The sequence below is a fragment of the Drosophila busckii genome, chromosome 3R (assembly GCF_011750605.1).
Source record: "Drosophila busckii strain San Diego stock center, stock number 13000-0081.31 chromosome 3R, ASM1175060v1, whole genome shotgun sequence".
Taxonomy (NCBI): Eukaryota; Metazoa; Arthropoda; class Insecta; order Diptera; family Drosophilidae; genus Drosophila; species Drosophila busckii.
In genome coordinates this window covers 16,705,757-16,721,943 of record NC_046607.1, presented here as the reverse complement: position 1 = coordinate 16,721,943, position 16,187 = coordinate 16,705,757, and the positions used below count along the sequence as shown (strand labels likewise).

The following is a 16,187-nucleotide window of genomic DNA, read 5'->3' as shown; positions in this document are numbered from 1 at the left end:
GTGAATTGTTACATTGAAATGTGTATATGATAATTCAAAAGAAAGTTATATTGGTATTAAATAAGTAAAGCTTTTAAATTTAATAAATTCAGTAGATAAACAAATATACCAAATCATTTGAAAAATCTTAATTAATTTGTAATATTGAAATAATATTTCTTATGACTATTATATTTAAACAGAAACTTATATTGTTATTAAATAAGCTGAGCGACGAATAAAAAAATGTGCAATGAGTATTTAAAAATGAAATATTATGTTTAATAATTAGCTTTTAACAGTGATGCTAACTTTTTACAAAATAAAATTTGCTGCTATTTAGAAAACAATTGCTTACAAAATATTTAAAAAAAAAATCAACTCTTGTAAATTGCTATGGTAATTGTGGTAATGTATGAAACTAATATACTTATAGTAATATACAATAGGGTGTTTTGTTTACACGCGCATAAGTAGACTGAAACAACAAGTGGTAAAAACAAAACAAACAGTCGCGCGTAATTCTAATCAACAAAGCTACTGCGACTGCTCCGTTGTCCACGGTAACCAGGACTCTGGCAAAGTACTAAAAGTACCTCCACCTGGTAATGTGCTGCGGCTAAAAAAAACAAAACAAAAAGTACATTTTCTTCAGGTGTTAAATGTGAGCTAAGAAAAAACACGTCAACTTTGGCAGGCTCCACGTATGTGTATGTATTGGAGCCATGGGTTAGCACCTAGGACGATGGGCTAGCCATAGGGGTTAGCACACGTGTCAGAGAGAACGAGATAGAGAGAACGTAGTAAACTGCGAACGAATTGTACTTGGCGTATAAAAATTTTAATAAAATTCCCAGTACTCCCAGCACTGTTCTGGATAATACAACATTAAGACATACATTCAATTTGTTCTTGTGATAATTTACAAAACAACAAAAAACTATAAAAAATTCATATACACAACAAAATAAGACACACGCTAAATAAAGTGCATTAACCGCAAGATGGCAGAGCCGCCACAGAACTCCTACGACGATACCTATGCGGACGAACAGTTCGAGGAGGAAACGCTCTCCGAGGTGGAGGAGGAGAGCGACTCGCAGAGCGAGACCGATGTCGAGGCCGAGTTCCTGCGCGGCAACGTAAGTCCAGCCTGCGGTGCTAAAACGCAGGAGTTGATTATCAAACACTTTAGCCTGAACCACATACCGCCTTCATCACAGCCACACGCACGTCGCCAACAGTTGTATGCAACACGCACTGGCGGCGGCAGCGGGTTTGCGCGCGAGAAGCTCATGACATATCCCAGTTCTTCCGAGGATGAGCAGCAAGGCATTATAACAAAGACTGTAGCTGAGGTGAATCAATTGACGCTGCCCTTTGAGCAGACAGATGATGAAACGATGTCGGTGCGCACACTGATGCCAAAGAGCAATCGTGAGTTGGAACAGCAGCAGGAGTTTGATATGCTAGAAAGCGAAGCGGATTATGTGGAAGAGGATATGTTGGAAGAAGAGTTAGAAGAGGAGGAGGAGGAGTATGAAGAGGATGTGGTTATTGCCGAGCAAAGCGAAGATAGCGATGTTGAGCTGGCTCAGCTTGAAGAAGAGCAGCTGGAAGAGCAAGATGAGGAACAAGATGAGGAACAAGATGAAGAGCAAGATGATGACGTTGATTATGATGAGCATGATTTTGATGAACAGCAGGAGGAGGAGCAAGAGGACGAGCTTGAGGAACAGGAGCAGCTGCAGCCAAGTGGCTTGGTCGATATAATCGATGTGAGCGAAAGCGAAGCAAGTCTGCATTCTGGCGAGGAGGAGGACGAAGAGCAGCAAGCAGCTTCGCAGCATAATACAGACAGCGAAATGGAGTTTGCCATAATGCCAAATACAGATCCAAAATTGCGTGCACCACGCTCCAAGCGGCAGCAGCAGCAGCACCCAGAGCAGGAGCCGGAGCAGGAGCAGCCTGCCAGCAGCGAAATTGACATGGAAACTGCTGTGGACTCGGTCACACTAAGTCCCAAGAGTACAGCGGATCCACTCAAGGAATTTGATGAGCTGACTGCACAGCCATTTGCGGATCCTTTTATAGAACGCATGGCGGAAACATCGAATATGAAATTTCTGGAGCAGCAGATGACACAAATGTCTGAGATGATCATGAAGACGTTTCGTCTCAGTGGCGGCGCAGCTGACAGTAGTGCACTGGAGCAGCTCGCTATGGCCACCGAGATGATGCAGCAACATGGTCGCCAGCTAAGTGACATGGCCCCATCCGATGATACACCAGACATGTCCATGACTGAATCCCAATCGGCACGCACACCAAGCAAATTGCTCTCAACGCGCATTCCACGCAGCAAATGTCGTTGTCCTTCCGCCACGGATATTAACATGATAGAGACCCAGCAGCAGACCTTTATGATGGACGAGTGCGGTCAGGGTGATGGGCTCATGCGTTACTCCATGACTCACTTGCACAAGCAGCAGCTCAATTGTCGCGTCTCCAGCGTTACGCCCAGCAGTCTGAATAGCGAAAATTGTGGCTATCACATTGATCTAGTGCGTCCACGCTCCACTACGTCCACTACAGAAAAGGTCAAGTAAGTATCCTAAACAACTCAATGAAGTTTCATAAACTTAATCCATCTACTTGAAGCTACAAGAATCTGGGACGCAAGAGCTTTAGCTTTACCAATCCGCAGGTGCGTGAAATTGAGCGTCAGAATCACATTTTGTTAAAGAAAATGATGACGGTTAAGCCCACAATTAAGCCAGTTGTTAACAGTTCCAAATCCAGCTCCAATATGCAGGGCAAGGTGGGTTACTTACTAAATTAAGCTAATATTTAAATATTAATTGTATTTACTTGACAGAAACAAGCTCCGCCTGCTCCACGCTTGACCAGCGCTGCTGTCAATCGCAAGAAGTATCAACGCCAGATTGATTTGGATAATGAAGTGCTCAAGCGTAAACTGGAGGCGGTTGGCACACGCCGTCCCATCTTCAAATGAGTCACAAAGTGTTTAGTTTATCATTATTATTGTAATGCGAATTTATCAGATTAAAATTTATTGCAAGTTGAAATGTGTATAAAAATATAATTACTATAAAATTCTAGAGAATTGTATAAAATTATTAGCCTAAATTTAAATGCATTGGAATTACTATAATATTGAAATCTAGCCGTATTTAGACAGTCTATAAAATTGTTTAAAATTACTTAAATTAAACTAGACCTCAACTTCATTAATTTTTGACAAGAAATTCTCACCCAGCGCTTTGACTGCTTTGAAGGCAGCATCGCCGTTTTGTTCCTTGAATTCAGTTTCATTTTTTAGCTTAGTCTTTTCACGCTGATCCAGCAGTCGGTAGATTACTTGACCAATCTGAAAATACATGTGTTATAATAGAAATTCCAGCTTGGCTATGCTAACTACTCACATAAACATCTATGGACGCATACATTAGTTGATTCTCATCCAGCGGTATAACATGCCATTTACTCATGCGCACTTTTTTGTTCTTATCTACCGCTTGCTTAGCTATAAATTTAGCCAGACGCTCCAAGCTCCATCTGCCGCCAGTCTCACAGATTTCATTGCACCAGACGCCCAGATCCACGCATTTCTCTATAAGCGGATCTGCTGCCACCTCAGGAAAGTCGCGCTGCAGCTTACGAAAATCGCTAAAATAAACAAATGAATTATTCATAAATACTATATATTTATAAATAATAAACCTACGCCTTTATATTCACACCATGCAGTCGCACCTTGGGATGATTTAGCAACGCCACCAGCGCTGCTGGTATTTTCTTCACATTGGTTAGTTGATAAACATAACAGCATTTCTCATCTACACAAATTTGTATAACAGAAGACTTTCCAGGTCCAGTTTGAAATGAGAATGGCCATTCCATATCAAATGCCATGGGCACCACATCCAGCTCAGTTTGTTTATCAACCCATTGCCTGCAAATTGTTTATTTAAATAAAGAATTCATACTTAAAGCAGCCACTTACATGACTTCATCTGCGGATGCTGCAATCTCCATGCTTTCCGTATAATATTTTATGGCCCCCGTATATTTAATGAATGGCAGTTTCTCCGGACTCGGTTCCTCTGGTGATGCTGGTCCTTCCTCAGCCATTGAACGCGTGCTGCGCGTCACTCGCGTACTTCTGCGCTTGGGTGGATTCTCAGTCTCCGCATTTTCTTTATCCTTGGTCTAAAAACACACATTGTATTTATTAACTAGTACACACTTTGTAGCTAAACTTACTTCTTCAGGCGTATCTTCACTCTTTCGTTTATTTCGGGAGATTTTTTCTTTAATTTCTTTGCTGGCTTTTATAGTCTTGGGTGTTACTTCTTTAGCAGCTAATTTCTATTGCAACAATAAAATATTCATACTTATTTATTGTTTAAGAAGTTTAAAATTTACTTACTTCTTCAGTTACATTATTGCTCTTTGCTTTAACAGGCATTTTAACTTTGGGTGTTACTTCTTTAGCAGTTGCCTTCTATAGACACAATAAATTATTCATTTTTATTTACTTTTTAAGAACTTTAAAATATACTTACTTCTTCAGTTACATTATTGCTCTTTGCTTTAACAGGCATTTTAACTAAGTATTTATCCATTTTCCTTTCTGCTTTTTGTTTACTGCAATTTCCCTCCGATATTTTTTGTAAGTAAACAGGTCACGAAATGTTATCGATAGCAAACGTAGCAAGCGTATATACGCGTTACTGCTCCTAATTGTAGCTGTGATAAGCAACTTTTAGTTACTTCTGGCAGATTGTCATCGCTAAAATACTGCCGGCATTTGTTGTGCTAACTGTGTTACAAGTTTGAAGCATTAAAATGGCAGCAAATGTGTCGTCACATTTTATATCTGAGAAGATTTCCAAAGTGCGCTGGCTGCCCGAGGAGCTGCAGCAGAGCGAGCGCTTCATAACCGGTAGCTGGGATATGAACACAAACTATGTGCGCTTGTGGCGGCTACAAGCAAACACCTATGAACAGAACGTGGAGCAGACGCCGCAATGCAGTGACAAGGTGGCGTTTGAAAACGATATTACTGGCATGGAATTTGTGAACAACGACACAATTGCAGTGGGCTGCGCCGATGGTAGAATTTTAAGCTAATGCCAGAAACCTTCATTTAACATTTGTTTGCTTAACAGGCCATCTGAGTTTGTTGAGTGTACAACGCGCAGTGGAAGAGGATCAAATTTGGCGCACAGCCCGCAGTGAGCGTCTGCATGAGTTTAAGCGCAGCTGCACAGCAGCTCCTTGCACTGCACTTGCTGTTTATGGCAGCGACATAGCCACAGTTGGCGAGGACGGCAGCGTGAATGTGTTGAATGCCAACAACCTAAAGCAGGTGAAGCTTACGCTCAATCCGGACAGCATGGCACTCCTATCCGTTACGTATGTCAATCAGAACGAGCTGGTGACGGCCAATCGCATGGGTGTGATGCGCATGTTGGATGTGCGCGTTGCCAACGAAGCTCAGAAAAAGATTAGCTTATATGCTTCTTGCCAGGATGCCAAGAGTTCAAACTATGTGTCTGCCATCACCACACATCCCATGCAACAGCACGTGCTAATCTGTGGCTGCGAAGAAGGCTCCATATCCGTTTGGGATCTGCGTAACATGAAGTATCCTGCCTCCTATCTCAGCGCACACAACAGCCCAATTACAGACATTGGCTTTCATCGCAGAAATCCCAACAAGCTGTTTACCGCTGCTGAGGGCGGTGAGGTCTGGATGTGGTCTGAGAATAATATGGCTTTCGATACGGATCAAAAGGACGGCAATAGCGTGTGGATATGCGGAGATCGCGTGCGTGCTTTGGTCAATGTAGATGGTGTGCTGACCAATATACGCAAGGCAATAAATTCCTTCGATGTGCAGGGCAGTCGACTGATCTGTGGCAGCGACTCGGAAGCAATTTATCTAGTAAATGATATTCAATAAGATGCGCTGTGGCTCTGTTTTGCTTTTTATATTAATAAACTTTGTAATGTTAAATTCTATTTTGATGTTTGTAATTAATTTATTTTCAGTAAACGCAAAAATTGGCTTAAATCAAAGCACCTGACTTATGTTAGATCTTATAGTTAGTTATTTTAACTAGAGTATTACTGGGTGCCAATACATGTGTGTGTGTGTACAGAAGCGTTCTTAAGGATATAGAGACATAAGATTAGGTTGACTTAGCTACTATGCTATATATTGTTGACTAATTTGGAAAAGATTTATGCGTGTTTTTCAACTACTATACGTATACATACATATATATTATATTAGAATTGATGTAGTTTTAATGCAAATGAGTATAATAAATATATTTGTTATTCAATTAATTATTTATATATATACAATTAAATTAGTTAATTTGCTTTAGTTTATATTCAATTGAAATTTGAGCATTTACAATTGCATTTCCATAGATTTATGGGCATGGGCCGTAGCCAGGATTTCTACTCTGTGGCTTAGTAGAAACGCTCGAACTTGGGTGGCTTATTGAGTGCGCAAAAATAATACCCTGAATAGTTTTGTGTAGCGCCGGGAGGAGCATAATCGCTGATGCTATAGTTTCCATAATCATAGCTGCCCATGTGGGCATGGTGATGCACATGATGGGGATGTGGATGTGGATGCGGATGTGGTGGGTGTGCGTGCGTATGCGGGGGATGGTAATGCTGAAAGCCACCTGCACTGCGTGGCTTTTGTCATGTGAGCAAACTGCCGCCAGCAGCAGCACCACCAACGCTGCTGCTGCCGCTGCCCAGACTCGAGCTGCTATTGCTGCCATTGGCATTGTTGCCATGCACGCGCATGTGCCGATTCAGATTGCCAGACTGTGAGAATCTGTAAGGAAATCCGTAGATTATGTTAATTGCTGTCTAGTGAGTAAAGTCCTGGAGCACTTACCTTAGCAAGCAGAGCTTGCATTGGTAGGGCTTCTCGCCGCTGTGGATGCGCAGATGTTTGGTGAGCGTGGAGCTGTCCGAGAATGACTTTTTGCAGGAGGAGCAGCGATAGGGACGCTCGCCGGAGTGTGTGCGCATGTGCGTGGTGACGCTGGAGCTTTGCGAGAAGCGTCTATCACAAATGGGACAGCGGAACGGCTTCTGTCCGGTATGTGTGCGTACATGGGCCGTCAAGTTGGCGGCCTGTGAGAAGCTCTTGTTGCAGTCCGGACAGCGATACGGCCGCTCGCCCGAATGCGTGCGTAGGTGCGTCTTCAATGTGCTGGGTCGCGCATAGGTCTTGCCGCAAAGCCGGCACAGATTTGGCTTGAGGTCACCCCCAGCGCTATCCTCTCCATCATCAGCCAAATCGCCATCCTCATTGCTGTCCTCCTCCTCATCAAAGCTGCTGAGGCCCAAGCTGAGAGCAGCTGCCTGATAGCTGGGACTTTTGCTGGGCGGCGTATAGCTTGGATTGGAGCCTGTGGCATAGTAGCCCAGAGCTGCTGCTGAGCTGGGCGCAGGCGGCGAGGGTGACTCTTTGTCTGCTAGCGGCGGCAGTGGTCCCGGCGCACGAAAATCCGCCGTAAAGGAATAGGTGGCCGAGGCGGGATAGTGCGTGGGACTCAACAGCGGTGGATAGAGCACATTAACCGCTGCAGCAGAGTTGCTGGGCGGCGTCCAGTTCATCTGTGAGCACTGCATGGGCACACCGCTGCCATCCGCACCATAGCCATGATGCATGGTCATGTTCATGCTGACATTAACACTCATGCTGGGATACATGGGTGGCGGACCGGGCGCATTGTTAGCAGCTTCATAGTAACAGCTGCCGCCGCCTGCTCCCGTGGCGCCGCCTTGTGAGGCACTGCCCACACTTTGGTTATGATTGTGGCTATGATTGTGGAGCGCATTACCACCGTGCGATGCCTGATTGAGTGCCTGCTGCATGTGTTGGGACTGCAGCTGGTGGGGATGTGTGGCGGACTGCGCGTGCTGGTTGTGCTGCTGGCTGCCGTTGGGCGAGATGAGCATCTGATGCGGATGCACGGTGTAGGAGAGCGAAGCCTGGTGCGGATTGCTGGCAAAGTTGTAGCTGGCGCTGCAGGGCGAGAAGGGAAAGAGACTGGGCAGCGGATCAATGTCCAGCGGCGGCAGACCTGGAAATGTGGAGGCCATCTCGTCAGTGCTCCAATAGCTACTGCCGTTGCCAGTCAAAGCAATGCCGTTGCTGTTGTTGCCTGCGTTGGCGCTGAGCGTGCAAGCCGGCGGCGTTGTATTAATCTGACTGCCGAGCACGCCAATGGTGCTATCGAAGCAGCCGCCGCAGTCAAAGTCGCTGCTGGTGAGGGAGGATATGGGCAGGGCGGTGTTGCCTTGGCAGGATAAACAGCCGACGCAGCTGGCGGCACACTCTTGCTGCACGAGTTTGAAACACTTTAGTCACGTTAGGAAAATTGAAATGAAGACGAGCGAGCAAAAATACCTGCGGACTGTCCAAGGCCAGGCCAAATAATGGATTGTTGGGCACATAGCCCGTTTCTGGTTCCACAGGACCGCCGTTTGAGACATCGCACGATATGTACATAGCTCCACCCTCTTGATCTTCCAGGGAATCTGCGCAGGTGTGTGCCCAAAAAATCAAAGAGAAGGGGTGTCCATCATTAGTACGCGCATTTGCATTGGAAAGCTAAGCAAAGCTAAAATTTCAGTCTAGTTTTACGCTAACTGCAACCACTGTGCGATGCCTTAAGCTCCGCCCCTTAATACACAGGCGCACACACACACACGCACACAGCCATAGAGAGCGAGAGAGCGCATTCGCCGCCATTGCTTTTACTCTCGTTGACTGTGTGCCTCACTAGCCGCCTATTGGTATTTTTTTCTTTGGGGGGTAGAAATTTAAAACAACAGACTATGGCTATGGCTACTCACCCAGAATTATGTTCAAGAGTTTGGAACTTTTATATAACAATCCCATGACATGACGCCAGCTAGGCTTGTTGTTGTTGTTGTTGTTCTTGTCTTATTTCTTGTTTTTCTACGTTTCATTTTGCAGCCTCAATTGACATTTCCAGCTGCAAAAAGGCACAATTGGAATAATTTTTTAAAGAAACTCATTTTAAGGAAATCGCTTTAAATATTTTCAGTTAAATTATACAAATTATAAATAGATGGCAGTCTTTTCGAGCAATTCCTTTTAAAGCTTTTGTTTCCGCAAATCGTATATTTTACTATTTATATATTATGTATACGTTTCTTAAAGAGGTTATCTTATCTTAATGAATAAGAATTTGCAGCTGCTTTTGCAATTATATTTTATATTAGATTAATTTTTTCCACATATATTCAGCATGTAAATTCAAATATTATTTTGATACTAATTTTTTCATACACAATTTTCTTAATAATGTCCGAATTGAATGTTTGTCGTTTTAAGCTTGTAATTTTATAGAAAAATAATATTATACAACTTTAGTAAATGCAAAAATAACACAATATTCTTGATATATGATTATTTATTTTATTTATAGGGTTATATTTTAAAAAATCTTCAACGCAGTTGATTTCCACACATTGATGGAGAATTTTTGTTATATACCTTATTGAAAAATATGTTATTATCATTTCGTAGATCAATTTAAACGATATTAAAATTTGTTTGATTAGCACTTTATATATTTCGAAGTTAGACGATCTTTTGGCAGCACACGATTATTAATTTCTTGACAACTATAAGTTAAACTGTAGAGTTGTTGTTAAAATCTTCACTTTGTTGTTTCTTAGCGGGGGCAAGAATCGACTTTCGGCGACGAGCATAAGACAGCAACTAATTGTCAGTTTCGAATCGAAGTCTCTACGGCCGATATTGGCGACGAAAAGCCGTCAGCGGCAGCAACAGCAGCGGCAAAGCGACAACCACAGAAAAAAAAAATACTCACTTAATTATAAACAAGCGACAAAAGGGCGCAAAAGACAACAGCATGCTCACACTCTCGCACTATTGCTCACACACTTGGAGACAGCTACAATGACACAAAGTACGCAACAGCAAAAACAACAATTACACACGAGAGACCCTTATACAGTTGACACCCTCAACCCCCGCAGCAACCAATGCTACTGCAACTGCCAGCCAATGCGCTCTGGTCGGTCTGCCCGTCTCCGGCAACGTCTCCAATATATGCCGGCTTTTGTGGCTAACTAAACTCAACCCCCGAACCCGCGAGACATGCCCTGCCCCTCTAGCTGGCCACACAAGCCCATTCATACGTAGCAGCAGCAACTGCAGCAGCAACAGCAACAGCAACAGCAGCAGCAGTTTTTCAGTAGTTTTTATTTGTCACCCAATATCTTGGACTGCCAGCTCGACACCAGATACCCCCCGAGTCGAGTCAAACTGTGCCCAATACGTACCTATGTGGCCATTGATCGTCTTCAACGTCGGCGGCGGCGTTCTGCTTCCTTCGTGCCATTCTTTGTGGTTAAACGTGTTTGCGTTTACAGCATGCTATCTCACTCGCACACAACCCTTTCGATTGCTGCTGCTGCTGACTCTAGACCAATGACAATTCTAGCTGTCGATCTCTCTGTGCATCTCTTGATCTCTCGAGCATTGCTCTTTCGCATAGCTACAATTGTAATTTATTATTTATACTTATTTTTTGCGTCATTTGATATGATGTTTTGTGGTTGCAACAAAAGCAACAAATCATGTTGAAACATTATTATTTTCACAGCAACTTTTCACAAGTTGGCAACAACTAGTTAGTTAGTTAATTAGTTAGCACGGCTAGCAAGCAGCTTACTTTTAATTTCTAAATAGTTGCAAGTTGACGAAAAATTCACACGCCTTGGTCGCAAAAATTCAAATTAATTGAGTCAGTTAAGTGTAAAGGCTTTCAGTGATTGCCCGTCCAGGCTATAAGTATATCAGTTTACGCACTTGGTGGGAATTTCGTACTGGCAACATAATCAAAGTCTGGGCGTGTTACTAACCTGTTTCAATATTTTTTTGCTTCTTGCTGATCGTCAATGGTTTCAATTTCATGTTGACAACTTGCAACCAGGACATGAGTCTGAGCCTTGTTTTGCTGCCGATTGTCAGAACGCATTAGACTCAAGCACACGCAGCACGGAGGCTGTGCTATCAATAACAATTTGGGACTAGAGCTGAGCTTCAATCGCTGCTGTATTTCTCCACAAGGCGACTAAACAACGTAGCTGACTCTAAATGCAAGTAAATTTCATAAATGTTTGCCATAATATATTTTAATCATTTATGATTTAGTCAGCATATTTGTTAAGTGTAGAGACTTTAAAGCTTCTAAGCTCAAACTCAAGTAAAACGACTGCAAGTTGAATTGATATTTAGATTTTAAGCGACGTATGGAAATAGTTGTGAATTGTAAATTTGTAAGCTGTGCATATGCTGAAAGTCTCTCAGCTGTCAGCTGTGCAAACCCACCCTCCACCCACTTGATCACTTCCTATCAATTAACCACAAAATACTTTAAAAATCATGTAGCATATATTAAGCTGCAAAGTAAACATTGTTGCAATCTCAGCCAGCAACCACCCGCCCAGAGCATTGTACCTGTTATCACACCAGCTCATCAGTTGGACACAAGACCAAGCGTTATATACTAGAGCAGCTCGCCTGCACTGCACGTGGTGATGTTTACCCAGAGCTTGTCGTTTGCCTTATTTATTCAAAGTATTTTAGCCAGCCTGGACCAGGCTCTTTATTTGTATGCTCTGGCAACTACTATTGTTGTGTTTTTGCCTGACTGCCTGGCTGGCGAAGCGAATTTATTCAGGCATTCGTTTGTGTTAACGTTTTGCTTGTGCTCTGTACGTTTGGGCGGGGCTTCAAAAATCAATGAAATACTTTCGGGTGGCACTCTTAGGGCTTCCAGCTACAGCTTGGCTACACACACATATGCACAGTCGGCTTTTATGTTGGTTGCCAAGTTGTTCGACATGTTAATGCCGCTAGTTGCCAGTTAATATCAATATTAAACAGGCTTTTTTTCTTTATGTTTGCTCCGGCTCGGCTCGGCTCAGGCTGGCGGCAGTGGGAGGTAACAATCATTTAGCCCAATTATGGCGCCACAAGGGATTTTCAATTCAGAAATGCTGCAATAGCTGCTTGAACTTTTGCTGTCATCTTATAATAAAAACTTTAAGTAGTTCCTTTGTTTATTCAACGTCTGCTACAGACACCTACAATTGAATTTTGGAAAAAGTATCGATGACCAATTGACAGTTGCAGCCGTCACGACAGCTGGCAGGATCGTGTCCTAGCCCACTTCTTATTAAAAACCTAAGCCAGCTTATTAAAAAGTACGCGACTTATGGTTAACTACAGCAACTGCTAGGCACTGGACACTCACAGGACATGTGAGTTCTGTGAACTGGCCTCCCCCCTAAAAATTTCAACGAATTGAATTACAGTTGAACTTTGCCTCAAAAATATGTTTTGTAAGGAATATATACACTTGAATGGAGCGCGCCAAATTGAATTTGTAAGGCGATACTTTCTCAGCAAAGGGTTCTCATTTGTCCCTTATCAATGGGGACTGACAAACTGACTGACTGACTGTCAACTAAAAGCCAATATAGTCATAAACCCACTCAACTAGCTTGTCTACAGTTTGCTACTGTTTGTATTGGTTTTTTCTTTTGATTTTTTTATGGCTATATCACTTCCGCAAACAAAACGCGTTAAGAATTTCACACAGTAGTCCGCAGGGGGATGTACCAACTGCAATTATATCAGTGTGCGGTCCGTTATCAGCGCTTGCATAAAAACCGCAAATGATTATCCTGTAAGCCTTTGGATAAATATTAAATTTCAATTATAGTTGTTAACATATTATTAGCTCGGCAATCATCATCATTGAAGTCACGTGTCAAACAGCCGCTGATAAGTATCTGCCTCCGCAACCGCAGAGGGAGCGAGAGCAAGCGCAGAGCAGGGGGTGCAGAGACAATGCGATGCGCTTGCAATTTTATCAGATTAAAAATCCCTGGTGTATATCCTTTTTGCTTGCACGCCCCTTCAACAGGTGACAACAAATGTAGCAACAACATTGTGTGAGAATTATTTCTCATTTTCGGCTACCAGTTTAGCTCTTGACCAGGCTCGTATCAAATTTCCTGATCGACGCTGTGATTTGTCGTTTTTATTAATTCTCATGAACTGAAATTGAGCCTAAAGCAAACAAAACAAACAGCGAGCAGCATTTAAAAGTAAATATAAAATTTAAATGCAATGAATGAACTAATGTTTAAATAAAGATTTGAATGGTCGCAAAGTTGGCAATAAGCTGCTGTTAAACAACAGCCAGTTTAAAGCTTAACAGCGCGCTCTGCTGTTAAAAGTTTGACTTATCGAGCTATCGAAATGCATCGCGACTAAAAGCTGCTTGCTTTTTAAATTCTTAGCATGAATTTAATGCAAAGTTTTCATTTATGTTTTAGTTTATTTAGCTTTTAACAAGATCTTTTTATTTATGTGAAAAACTTAGGCTAAGATATACGCGCACTTCCCCACTTAATTAATAATTTGCAAAATCTGTAAATGAGCATACATAGTGTTTATATAGTATATTTAAAAACCTGCTTAGATCTTGGGATCCTGAGCTGTTAGCTTGACAATCTTTTTGGATTCCTCCCACAACGCGCGACCTTTCTCCTCATCCATAGCTGCGGCATTCAATGTAGCCTCCTTGCAGTCCATATAGTACTTGCCGTTCTCATTGGCCACTTCATCGGAAGTTGCCAAGTAGATAGTTGTCTGTGCGCCAGCTTTGGTTGTCTTGAAGAAACCCTTGGTAATGGCCATCATGGGCAAGTTGAGTGGGAAAGGCACATTGCGCCAAATGCCCGAATCAATCATGCCTGGATGCAAGTAGTTGACTGTGACTTTGGTGCCCTCCATACGCTTGGCCAGCTCGCGGGCAAAGTAAATGTTGGCAAACTTGGACACATAATACAAGTAGGCAGCTGGGAACGTGCCGACGGGATTCAGTTTGTTGAGATTAACGGAAGCCAGACGATACAGCTCCGAAGCGACGATGACAATGCGAGCTGGTGCGCTCTTCTTCAGCACATCAATGAGCAAGTGCGTCAGCAAGAAGGGGCCATAATGATTGGTGGCCATAGTCAGTTCAACGCCATCCTCGCTGGTCTGGCCGCGGAAAGCCAAAGCCATGCCGGCATTGTGTATGAGTACATCAATCTTGGGCTCAGTCTTGACAATATCAGCGGCAAATTCACGCACAGATTTCTGCGAGCCGAGATCCAGTTTCTTGACAATAATCTTGTTGTTGTTGGTCTCCTTGATGATTTCGTCTGCAAGGCAAAACAATTGCTAATCAAATTAATTGAATATAATTAAATTTTAGAGCTCACCCTTGACTGCATTAGCGGTTTCCAGATTTCTGCAGGCCATGATGATACGTGCACCACGTCCAGCCAGATCCTTGGCTGTCTCTTTGCCAATGCCGCTGTTGGCTCCCGTAATAATGACAGTTTTTCCCTCCATTCTTGTCTAAAAAGCCAATTAGTTGTTATTAATGGCAGTAGAAAATATAAAGCTATGTGTTGTTTAATAGGATGGGACTGCTAAATATTTACTACCCACAATTAAAATGTGTAGTTAATATAAATGCTAGCTTATTACTGCTGCCAGTTTCAGCGCATTTAATTGCTCGACCCCGCTCGTGTCATAAGCTTTGTATATATTTTGTTTTCTTTGTTTTCTAATATAGCAGAAAGCGATCTTGGCGCTTGTAATAGAACTACCGTAACCATATGACGTATGCGAAGCTAAGCTTGAAGAGTTAACTGAGCGGCCACGTCACGGCCTGCTAACCGAATGGAAAAAAAAATAAAAACAAGTGCAATGATAATAAGAAATTTTCCTAAGACTAATTGCAATTGGTTTAGTAGAATAGTTGGGCATGCGGTTTTGGTTTATAAGGGTGCGGGCGGTGCGGTGCGATTCGGGTGGTTGCGGGATGGGGTGGGTTTTACCTCAGTGAAGCAACGGCCTGCCGTGATGCGCAAATAGAAGCGTATGCTGAGCAAGGTGGCTATAAATGCCGCCGTGAGCGTGATTAGGCAGATATCCCGCACATAATGTTCGCTTGGCAACCAGGCCAAGACAAAGCCCATCCTATAAATGATATAGCATTGTGCATATTCACAAAATAGATATTTGTATAATTTTGATGTGTTAATATGCAAAACAGCTTATATAATCCATAGCAGCAGCGACAGCAACAACAACAACAGCCGCACACGCTGCGATTGACAAATAAATAAAAACTAGTTTTTTATTTCGCCGCTTATAATAATTTAGCTTTCAGTTTTGAGTTTCCAATATGCAGCTTGAACAGTAAATCATTAACAATTTGCTTTTTCATAAATCGGTAGCAACAATATATAAGACACTTTCACTTTTCATATGTGCCACTAATTACAAAATCATTTTTTGTTTAAGACAGGCCAAAAGCAAAGTTCATTGCCGCTCATTGCAGCTCGAAGAAAGCCACAAGAAACTTGTGTACACTTGTTGTTGTTGTTGGTTGTTGCTGTTGCCGCTGTTGCTGTCCACGTCACTAAAAAAATCTTTTGTTGTCTGCTTTAAAGACTGGGCTTACTGGTTACGCTTCTATGCCTTGCAACTTCTAGAACTGACCCGTTTCTTATATTGTTGTTTTCTTTATTTTGTTGGCCAACAGGTAGCTGGGCCAAAAATTTGCCAAGTATTGCGAATTGTAGCAAAACTCACCTGGTTAAGCGTTAAAGCTGAGATTTTGCTATTGCTGCAGAAATAATTAAAGACGCGCCCGCTTCAGTCACAACCTTCGCCTTGAATGCCTGCACAAAGACTGATGCAAAGAGAGCGCGCAGCAATGCTGACTTGTCTCGCGATCAGCCATGCTCATTGATATTGTAATAACCCAAACTTAAAGCTGTCTATGTGCATGTGTGTGTGTGTGTGTAGAGCAACAGGTTGAGCGTCGTCGCGTTGGAATATTTTGAAGCGCAGCTTGCGTCGCTGCTTTGGACTTCCGTTAGTTTGTAGCTGAAGAGACGCGCAGCAAAGAGCGCAAGCAAAGAGCAAGCTTAAGCTCTAGCAATGCTTAACTACTAGCAAACATTTTATATTGTGTTTTATTTATTATTTAAAACAATTGCTTTTG

The 16,187-nt window shown here is 42.7% G+C and overlaps 5 protein-coding genes across 6 annotated transcripts; 2 read left to right on the top strand and 3 right to left on the bottom strand.

Annotated features, from left to right (window-relative positions):
- Positions 1–853: 853 nt before the first annotated feature.
- Positions 854–3,068, top strand: LOC108601910 (protein hemingway). Its single transcript, XM_017989888.1, has 4 exons — positions 854–1,121; positions 1,203–2,584; positions 2,641–2,800; positions 2,858–3,068. The coding sequence occupies exons 1-4, from the start codon at positions 984–986 to the stop codon at positions 2,993–2,995; spliced, it is 1,818 nt and encodes a 605-aa protein (XP_017845377.1). The 5' UTR covers positions 854–983; the 3' UTR covers positions 2,996–3,068.
- Positions 3,069–3,172: 104 nt separating this feature from the next.
- Positions 3,173–4,653, bottom strand: LOC108602002 (Werner Syndrome-like exonuclease). The gene is made up of 7 exons (XM_017990003.1): positions 4,569–4,653; positions 4,433–4,507; positions 4,267–4,371; positions 4,007–4,212; positions 3,728–3,955; positions 3,426–3,669; positions 3,173–3,370 (listed from the first exon to the last, which is right to left on the bottom strand). Exons 1-7 carry the CDS (start codon positions 4,626–4,628, stop codon positions 3,215–3,217), a joined length of 1,074 nt encoding a protein of 357 aa, XP_017845492.1. The 5' UTR covers positions 4,629–4,653; the 3' UTR covers positions 3,173–3,214.
- Positions 4,654–4,758: 105 nt separating this feature from the next.
- On the top strand, positions 4,759–5,981 carry LOC108602003 (nucleoporin Nup43). The gene is made up of 2 exons (XM_017990004.2): positions 4,759–5,119; positions 5,175–5,981. The coding sequence occupies exons 1-2, from the start codon at positions 4,852–4,854 to the stop codon at positions 5,969–5,971; spliced, it is 1,065 nt and encodes a 354-aa protein (XP_017845493.1). The 5' UTR covers positions 4,759–4,851; the 3' UTR covers positions 5,972–5,981.
- A 419-nt stretch (positions 5,982–6,400) lies between these two features.
- On the bottom strand, positions 6,401–9,780 carry LOC108601983 (protein glass). The gene is made up of 5 exons (XM_017989978.1): positions 9,572–9,780; positions 8,905–9,047; positions 8,456–8,586; positions 6,932–8,388; positions 6,401–6,868 (listed from the first exon to the last, which is right to left on the bottom strand). The coding sequence occupies exons 2-5, from the start codon at positions 8,948–8,950 to the stop codon at positions 6,730–6,732; spliced, it is 1,773 nt and encodes a 590-aa protein (XP_017845467.1). The 5' UTR covers positions 8,951–9,047; positions 9,572–9,780; the 3' UTR covers positions 6,401–6,729.
- A 3,673-nt stretch (positions 9,781–13,453) lies between these two features.
- LOC108603404 (retinol dehydrogenase 14) lies at positions 13,454–15,879 on the bottom strand. Of its 2 annotated transcripts, XM_017992192.1 has the most exons (4): positions 15,773–15,878; positions 15,013–15,154; positions 14,389–14,527; positions 13,454–14,328 (listed from the first exon to the last, which is right to left on the bottom strand). In XM_017992192.1, the coding sequence occupies exons 2-4, from the start codon at positions 15,151–15,153 to the stop codon at positions 13,598–13,600; spliced, it is 1,011 nt and encodes a 336-aa protein (XP_017847681.1). In that variant the 5' UTR covers position 15,154; positions 15,773–15,878; the 3' UTR covers positions 13,454–13,597. The 2 variants fall into 2 exon arrangements, with proteins under 2 accessions (XP_017847681.1, XP_017847682.1); XM_017992193.1 differs by lacking the exon at positions 15,013–15,154 and having other exon boundaries at positions 15,773–15,879.
- Positions 15,880–16,187: the final 308 nt, after the last annotated feature.